At 40.4% G+C, this 9,560-nt stretch overlaps 1 protein-coding gene across 1 annotated transcript; it reads left to right on the forward strand.

The window, feature by feature from the left end:
- Positions 1-4,845: 4,845 nt before the first annotated feature.
- On the forward strand, positions 4,846-8,057 carry LOC132541476 (PRAME family member 7-like). The gene is made up of 3 exons (XM_060202382.1): positions 4,846-5,138; positions 5,844-6,416; positions 7,460-8,057. Exons 1-3 carry the CDS (start codon positions 4,846-4,848, stop codon positions 8,055-8,057), a joined length of 1,464 nt encoding a protein of 487 aa, XP_060058365.1.
- The last annotated feature ends 1,503 nt before the right edge of the window (positions 8,058-9,560 follow it).

Consider the following 9,560-nt stretch of genomic DNA (forward strand, 5'->3'; position numbering starts at 1 on the left):
AATCGAACTGTGACACATTCACAAGTGAAAATTTTAGTAGAGAGGTCAATGGGAACATGAGATAACTGTAGGTTCATTACTTTTCATTGCAGTGCTAATGCATTTGACTAGCTTCTATCAATAATATATTCTTTTTATTTTATTTTTTATCTTTATTTATCCCCTTTTGTTGTCCTTGTTATTTTATTGTAGTAGTTATTATTATTGTTATTGGTGTCATTGTTGTTGGATAGGACAGAGGGAAATGGAGAGAGGAGGCAGAGACAGAGAGGGAGAGAGAAAGACTGACGCCTACAGACCTGCTTCACTCCACTGCAAGTGGGCAGCCGGCCGATTGAACCCAGATCCTTATGGCAGTCCTTGTGCTTTGTACCACCTGCGCTTAACCCACTGTGCTACCACTTGATTCCCTGAATAACATATTCTTTCTGAAGAAAGACATTCCATCATTTTCAGTTTTATTTTGTTGCCACATACATTTAAATTAAATAAAGAAAATCCTGACTCCAATCTTCATAGTTTGCTACCTGCAACTCTTCACTGACATGACTTCATACCAAGATGATTTACCTAATTATTTTTTTAGTTATTATTTGGTGATTTATAAAATTATAAGTTAATAAGTGTAGAATCACTTTTTATTTTTATTTTGTATTAATTTAATAAATGGAAATATTGATGACAAGACCATAGGATAAGAGGGGTAAAATTCCACACAATTCCCACCACCAGAACTCAGTATCCAAACCCCTCCCTTGACAGCTTTCCCATTCTTTTTTTTTTTTTTTAACTGAGTACTGCTCAGCTCTGGTTTATGGGGTGATGTGGTGGATTGAACAAGGGACTTAGGAGCCTCAGACAGGAGAGTCTCTTTGCATAACCATTATGCTGTCTACCCTCTGCGAGCTTTCCCATTCTTTATCCCTCTGGGAATATGAACCCAGAATCATTATAGGGTACAGAAAATGGGAGGTCTGGCCTCTGTAATTGCTTTTCCACTAAACATGACCATTGACATGTTGATCCATACTCCCAGCCTGTCCCTCTCTTTCTCTAGTGGGGCAGGGATCTGGGGAAACAGGGATCCAGGACACATTGGTGGGGTAGTCTGCCCAGGGAAGTCAGGTTGGCATCATGGTAGCACCTGGAACTTGGTGGCTGAAAAAAGAGTTAAGATATAAAGCAGAACAAAATGTTGACTAATCATAAACCTAAAGGCTGGAATATTGCAGATGAATATTGGGGGTTTCTGTTTTGGAAAAAGTTCGTAGGTCTATTTTAAGGTGTATAATTTTATAACATTCTCACCACCAGAGTTTTGTTACCCTCACACCCACCAGCAGAAATGGCAATACATCTTGTAGGTCACAGACATGCTTTAACTATATATCCACATCTATCTATCTATATACCTATCTACCTTTCATTTATTTACTTAACCACTTTTATTCACTGTTATAACCCTCCCTTCACTTCCTTTCCAAATCACACTTATGATTTTTACTACTTCTGAGTGTACCTCCCTTTCGTTCTTCCCTCTCAGATAAGCGAGGCAGTGCCTGTCTTTCTTGTGTGTTTTCCTGATTTCTTCCATTTCAAAGATGTTATATTTTATTTATTTATTCATTTTTATTAGATAGAGACAGAGATAAATTGAGGGGAAAGGGAGGTAGAGATAGAGAGAGACACCTGCAGTCCCACTTGACCACTAGCAAAGCTTTCCCCCTGCAGGTGGGGACCAGGGGCTTGAACCCGGGTCCTTGCGCACTGTAGTGTGTGCACTTAACCAAGTGTGCCACCGGCTGGCTCAGAGATGTTATATAGTGTCCCAATGACAAAAATATAGTGTTCTGATGACAAAATTTCAGGGTGCAGTGGAATTGAGGTTCAGAGCTCCACTTTGGCAGTAGTGGAGAAAATTCTTCTGGGAGTGTAGAGTGGAGGAGTTCTGGCTTCTGCAATTGCTCTGCTGGCCATGTCTTTGGCAGATTGATCCATAGCCCCAGTCTCTCTCTGTGTCAGCCCACAAGTGTATGTCAGTGACCTTGTTCTATGAAAGTACACATCACCTGCTATGATTTTCAAACACATAATGCAACTAGATATAGATCTGTTTTGGTGTCTTTCGAGATGACACTGTTGATTAAAAAAGCAATGATTTGGGTGGGGGTAGATGGCATAATGGTTATGCAAAGGGACTTTCATGCCTGAGGCTCCATGTCATAAATTCAATCATACCAACATAAGGCAGAACTGATCAGTGCTCTGGTAAAATAAATAAATAAATAAATTTTGGTTATTAAAATAATAATACTATTGTAATTATTAGTAATAGCCGCATTTTTGCAGTACTTGCAATCACTATGATATCATCCTGGAGGTCAACATTATACTTTCTGGTTCTATGTTTTGGGGTTCTGTGGGAACATGCTAAAATTTCTCCAATGTCACACCCAGCACTGAATGCTTGTATGGCTTCAACTCTATCAATCTCTTGAAATGCATCACTTTCAGAGTCAGCCATAATTAGTCTCTAGCTCATAGGCATGAGAGCTAACCATTTCAACCAGGGAAGGCCTTAATCAGGGTTAAGCTGAGAAAGATGCTGGGATCTGAGAAGATAGCCCATTCCCTCAAGGGAATTATCCAAGAATTTGGAAGTGTAGGGTGTAGCCTACAAAGGATATAAATAGGTAGGTTCTTAAGCTGGGAAGCTTAATCTCTACAGTCTTCGTGTTGGTTCTCCAGAGACCTGAGTTCTGAGCATATGACCAAGTTCATCACCGCTGGTAAGTTACCCTCTTCTGCTATGGGCCCATCATGTCACCTGTGGCGACTCAACTATGGTAAAATACACAAGGGATGAAGGGGTTACTTATATATTTCCATAGTTTTAAGTATTTTATTTTATTTTAATTTTTGAGATAGATTTAGAGAGAAACACACAGAGAGCAATCCCAGAGCACTGCAAAGCTCTGGATTTTGGTGGTGCAGGGGACTGAACCAGGACTTAAGAGCCTCAGGCCTGAGAGTCTCCTTGCATAACCATTATGCTCTCTACCCCTGCCCCTTTCTATTTTCACATGAACAGATATCAGAGTTCTCTGTTGCCTCTTCATGTCGTAATCTGAAATGTGATGCTTTATATGCTCTATTATCCATTTATCCACATATTTACTTATTTTTAAATACTTATTTTTTCCAAAGCATTGCTCAGCTCTGGCTTATGTTTGTGCTAGGGGGATTGAACTTTGGACCTGTGAAGCCTCAGGCATGGGGATCTGTTTGCATAATCAATATGCTATCTTCCCTTCCCTCAAAGTTTTTAAATGACAAATAATTTTGGGAATTTTATGCCTTTATATTTAAAGTGTTTACTTGTTATCTTTCTGTTCTTGATTTTTTTTTAATTGGGAGGTAAATGATTTATAATACAGTTGTTGACTTGTTGACAGATGGGTACAATTTTGAGAGAGAAATCAGGCCTATCATCTAGGAATAGGAACTCCGGATCTGGCCCATGCCTATCCCAGTCTCTGTCCCCTGAGTCCCGTCTTTGGAGCAATACAGAAAACCAGTCCAAATTTTGCTTTGTTTCCCCTTTCCATCTTTTCATTTGTGTTTAGTTTGTTTTGCCACCAGGGCTATTGCTGGGGCTCAGTTACTGGAAATAAATCCACTACTGTTGGCAGTCATTTTAAATATATTTTTTTCTTTATTTGATAGTCGAAAAGAAACAAGAGACAGTGAGGGGAGAGAGAGAGAAAGCTGTGCTCTCATGAAGCTTTCCTCCTGTAGGTAGGGACTTGGATCTTGAACCCTGGGTACTACAATGTGTTAGTACCTCAGGGTAAGTCACACCCAGTACTGTCGTTTTTTTGTTCTAATTTCTTAAATTTGTGAGTGAGTCATTCCATATTCACCCTTATCTTTAGATTATAGTTACATACTTAGAGCTCAAGTCTGTGTTACTGGAGCTGTTGTTTTTGTTGCAAGAATTAAACTGAGTGGGCTGAGGGCAGATAGCATAATGGTAATGCAAACAGACTCTCATGCCTGAGGCTCCAAAGTCTATCCCCTGCACCACCATAAGCCAGAATTGAACAGTGCTCTAGTTTTTATTTTTTATTTTTTTAAAGAATTGAACTTAGGGCGTCATGCATGCAAGGATTACTATCTTTGGGCTACATTTACTGGTTCATATTTTCATATAAGTAAGAAATTAAAAATAGATGATAGGCTCATCTGGGAGGTGGTGCAGTGGATAAAGCATCAGACTCTCAAGCATGAGGTCCAAAGTTCAATCCCCGGCAGCACATGTACCAGAGTGATATCTGGCTCTTTTTCTCTCCTCCTATGTTTCTTATTAATAAATAAATAAAATCTTAAAAAATGGGTGATAGGGTATACTTTTTAGTTGGAATTTTTTAAATTGATTTATAAAATGGAAACACTGACAAGACCGAAAGATAAGGGTACAATTCCCACAACCTGAACTCCATAGCCCATCCCCTACCATGATAGCTTTCCTGTCCTTTAGCCCTGTGGAAATATGAACCCAGGGTCATTATGTGGTGTAGAAGGAGGAAGGTCTGGCTTGTTAGCTAAGAAATCTAGCCCCTGGTATCTCTAATGTATGTAAAGAGATGCTCCATAGAGTTGTATGTTCACTGCTTTTTGAATGGAGTTCTCAGTTTTATATCAGTATTATAGTTGCATGACTATTATAATCTCACATCAAAATATCTAACTTAAAAATAATGAAACCCTTTAGGTTGGTGACTCTTTGGTTCCTTGAACTGATCTCTGATTGTGAACTCTCATAACTAACTGTGGAAACCAAATATGAACTACGACAATCCATCCAGTCTCATACAACTGACCATTCAGAGCCTGCTGAAGGATGACAACTTGGCTATCTCTTCCCTGAAGGACATACCTGATGCACTCTTACCCAGTCTGTTTCTGAAAGCACATATTCAAGGATGCTACAAGACCCTGAAGGCCATAGTGCTGTCCTGGCCCTTTGAAAGACTCCCTCTGGGATCCCTGGTTCATGACAGGGCTCCTGAGAATCCAAGTTTCAAAGCTGTGATGGATGGAATTGATGTCCTGATCAAGCAGAAAGTTTCCCCCAGGTAAGGAGGATCCATAGTCTGAGAGGGTCTATATTTCCTATAATATAGCTGGGTCAGGGAGAGTAGAGGACCATTGGGACCAAGGCTTCTAATGCCAATGTAATAGCTCATAGCCCACTGGGGAGCTCTCCTCAAGAGTTGATTTTTGGCCAGTGCTATAGTTCCAGTGTTGAGCACACAGGTCTCTCTATATCTCTCTCTCTCTCTCCTTATTTGTTTTTGTTTCTTATCTGTTGGTATGACTTGACTGAGCTGTCATATATTGGTGTAAGGAATTGAACCAGCACTTTGCAGCTTCAGGCAGTAAAGTCTTTTTGTAGAACCATTATACTATGTGCCCTACCATTTCCATCTTTGTGAAAGTCTCTAAATAGTTTCAACAAATATTCCACCATCAGAGAAAGTCCTGTAGTTTCCATGCCCTAGTTATAGAACTATTGGAAAAGAGAGAACACAAGCAAAAAGAAGTCTTCTAACTTGGCTTCATTGCAGTTACAATGAAAGTATATGATAGAATTTTTAATTCCTTGATTTAGAGAATAATAAACTTATAATGGGAAAAATAGATCTAAAATGTCATTAGAGCAATGGCTTGCTGAAATAATATCAGACTTAGGCTGTCTGATCCTTTCAAATGTTAGCAATAGGTCAAATACTGTGTTCATTTTTTACAATTTCATCAGTGTCCTATTTTGCCCAAAGCAGGTGCAGATTACAAGTGCTGGATTTACAGTTCACTGGGCAAAAGTTCTGGAACACATGGACTGGATCCCACCTCCAAGCATACTCACAAAAGAGAGAACTGATGTCTGAGGGAACTTCAAAGAAAGAGAAGGCCACACCCTACTTGGAGGTGTGTGTAGACCTCTACCTTGGTGAAGAACAAGTTGATAGGTTTTCCACCTACTTGCTGAACTGGACCAAAAAAAGAAAGGGAGTACACCTTTCCTATAAGACAGTAAGGATACATTACCTGACCAGAAAGTATTTCAGGTTTCTGTATGCCGTGTCATGCTGTGACATCATGGAGCTGGGAATCCATTGTACCTTGCTATTCTCCACCCTGCGCATGCTTGCTAACCTGCTGGGCATGCTGAGTAACCTCAAGAGAATGGTGGTCTGCATCAAGATTCCTACTGCAACCACCCCAGAAAAGGCAGAATGGAGGTTGCTGTCTATCAACAATTTCACATCTGAATGCTCCCAGCTACTTCATCTTCAAGAGCTGTACCTGGAATCTCCCTCCTTCCTCAAGGATCATCTGCACTGTCTGTTCAGGTAGGACTGTGTCCCCGACAGAGTAACTGTGCAGGAGACACTGGGTCTCCAGATTCTTACTTCACAATTCTATTATTTACCATTGTTTATTGTTATTATTGGCCAGATTCCCTCTCAAAATAATAGTATATGAAAGTGCTAGAGATTAAACCTGAGACAACTGAAAGTCAGGAATGAAGGACATTTTATATAACTACTAAACTCTTCCACTCCTACCCATCTCTCTCATCCTAAATATTCCATCAGACCTTAACCATGAGAAGGCTCAGGACAAACTTTCACAGTTATGGAAGGAATATCTTCCTCAGATGCTTGGTGGGATATCCAGTCTAGTGAGAGTGGTTCGTTCTCAGGTTCCAGTCTGAAGAGGTCTCTTAGATGACTAGACAACTATAGTGAAGGGTTTGTGAAGAAGAGATCCCACACTATGCCTCCAATTCCTGAACTGTAAGCTGTGAGCAGGCAGCATTGTGAATATACAGACAGTGCAAGCAGAGGGCACTAAAAGTCTGTATCTGAGGAATGAGGAAATTAGCAGAATATATGCTGAGCATGGAGACGTGTCACAGAGGCACTGGAGACTGGCAGGTCACATCCCATACATTCTGTGGGACCTTTTCCAGGTTAGTTCTGTGACATTACTCACAGTAGTCTCACACAACCTTGTTATGGTGAATCTCCCATTCAAAGAAAGTGTGAGGGAAGCCTGAGAGAGTACTTTCATTTGGATCCAATTCTGCTGTCAAAGTATCAACATTTTTGTAAAAAGTGGCCAGTTCTTTCTTAGTATGCTCTAGTAAATTCGATAATTGATACATAAAAACGGTGTGAATTTCTCTACCTAGAAATAAAGAAATAGAGTTGAGGAATTGCAATAATGCAAAGCCAGGCTCATGAATACAGGGAAAAGTGTTCATTAAGAAGCATTATACTAATTGTGGTCAAGAGTATCCTTGAGCCTTAGCACATTATGACCTCCCACAATATTGATACTCTCCTGCCAAACCCATGGTCCATCCTAAACTTTCTTTCTCTCTTCCCAGGTGTTTTAATACCTCCTTGGAGGTCTTCTCACTCACTAACTGCAGATTTAGAAAAAAAATATTGACTCACGTGTTCCAAAGCCCATGTATCAGTCAATTGAAGGACCTGTGTCTGAAGGGAGTCCCCTTAACCTCTGTCAGTAAGTGCCTGCGATCTCTGCTGGAGGTAAATGCATCCACCCTCCAGCAACTGGACCTGGGTCTGTGTGGCCTCCAGGACCCCCAGCTTGAGGTCCTGCTCCCTGCCCTGAGCAGCTGTTCCCAGCTCAGATCCTTCAGCCTGCATGGGAACCGCCTGTCCATGGCCACCCTGGAGAAGCTGCTGAGCTGTACCTCGGGCCTCAGCAGGTTAAAACTAGAGCTCTATCCAGCCCCTCTGGAGAGTTTCAGCCCACAGGGAGTTTTGCAGCCTGCAACATTTAGGTTGCATTGTACTCAGATCATAAAGATTCTCAAGGACCTTAGACACTCCAGGTCCATTGTGGTGAGCACTGGTCAATGTTCTTCATGTGCTGAGAAGATGTTCAGAAATGGGGAGCCCATCATTCTACCCTGCAAGTCTTGTGTCAGGAAATTTAAGAAGCTGTCAATAGAGTGACAAGAACTGATATCTCATCAATTTTGTTTCTCACTGTGCACTCAACCCTGCTTCTGACACCAGGTCCATGTGACGTCAGGAAACAAACAGACCCAGCATCAGTGCTAGACTGTAGTAAATGGATTTCACTTTGGAATTTGAAAGGGTCTTTAGGGAATTTTTCTTTTTTTATTTTTATTTCTTTATTGGGGAATTAATGTTTAAATTCAACAGTAAACAATAGTTTGTACATGCATATCATTCCCCAGTTTCCCATATAATAATACAACCCCCACTAGGTCCTCTATCATCCTTCATGGACCTGTATTCTCCCCACCCACCCAACCCAGAGTCTTTTACATTGGAGTGATATGCCAATTCCATTTCAAGTTCTACTTGTGTTTTCTTTTCTGATTTTGTTTTTAAACTTTTGCCTGAGAGTGAGATCAGCCCATATTTATCCTTCTGTTTCTGACTTATTTCACTTAACATGAATTTTTCAAGGTCCATCCAAGATCGGCTGAAAACGGTGAAGTTACTATTTTTAATAGTTTGTAGTATTCCATTGTGTATATATACCACAACTTGCTCAGCCACTCATCTGTTGTTGGACACCTGGGTTGCTTCCAGGTTTTGGCGATCTCAAGTTGTGCTGCCAAGAACATATGTGTACACAGATCTTTTTGGATGGATGTGTTGGGTTCCTTAGGATGTATCCCCAGGAGAGGAATTGCAGGGACATAGGGTAGGTCCATTTCTAGAGGAATTTTTCTAGTCTAAAGAGAATTATGAATTTTGTAAGTAACTCAATCAGAATTTGGAGCTGTAGTTTGTGTTGCAGTCCTTGTGGGAGATTTTCCTTTGTGAATGTTTCCTTTTTGAAATGTTGAAAAATAAAATGGATCTTAATGCAATGGTTCTCCTGTCTTACCAGACCCTATGATATCTCCAATAACTGTTGCAAATAAAAGTCTGTGAGTACTCTGTGATAAAACACCATCTAATGACATGATAGAGCACAGCTGGGTCCTAATTCACCTACTGGCTTCTTGAAATATTTATATTCATTTGTTTATTTATAGATAGCAACGACACATTGTGAAAATCAGCTGATAATTTAAGTAATTGCTTTTTAAAAAAAAATTTTATATTTATTTTATGTATTTATTCCCTTTTGTTGCCATTGTTGTAGTTATTATTGTTGTTGTTGTTGTTGGATAGGACAGAGAGAAATGGAGAGAGCAGGGGAAGACAGAGAGGCGGAGAGAAAGATAGATACCTGCAGACCTGCTTCACCGCCTGTGAAGCGACTCCCCTGCAGGTGGGGAGCCGGAGTTCGAACCAGGATCCTTATGCCGGTCCTTGTGCTTTGCGCCACCTGCGCTTAACCTGCTGCGCTACAGCCCGACTCCCAAGTAATTGCTTTTTTAAAAAAATATATTTATTCCCTTTTGTTGCCCTTGTTTTATTGTTGTAGTTATTGATGCCGTTATTGGATAAGACAAAATAATGGAGATTGGAGGG

This window comes from Erinaceus europaeus, chromosome 11 (genome assembly GCF_950295315.1).
Source record: "Erinaceus europaeus chromosome 11, mEriEur2.1, whole genome shotgun sequence".
Lineage (NCBI taxonomy): Eukaryota > Metazoa > Chordata > Mammalia > Eulipotyphla > Erinaceidae > Erinaceus > Erinaceus europaeus.

Excerpts from the sequence above, each read along its gene's own strand:
- LOC132541476 (XM_060202382.1), top strand. The coding sequence starts at position 4,846 with ATGAACTACGACAATCCATCCAGTCTCATACAACTGACCATTCAGAGC. Across the intron at positions 5,139-5,843 it reads AAGCAGAAAGTTTCCCCCAG|GTGCAGATTACAAGTGCTGG; the intron begins GTAAGGAGGATC and ends TGCCCAAAGCAG. Across the intron at positions 6,417-7,459 it reads CATCTGCACTGTCTGTTCAG|GTGTTTTAATACCTCCTTGG; the intron begins GTAGGACTGTGT and ends CTCTCTTCCCAG.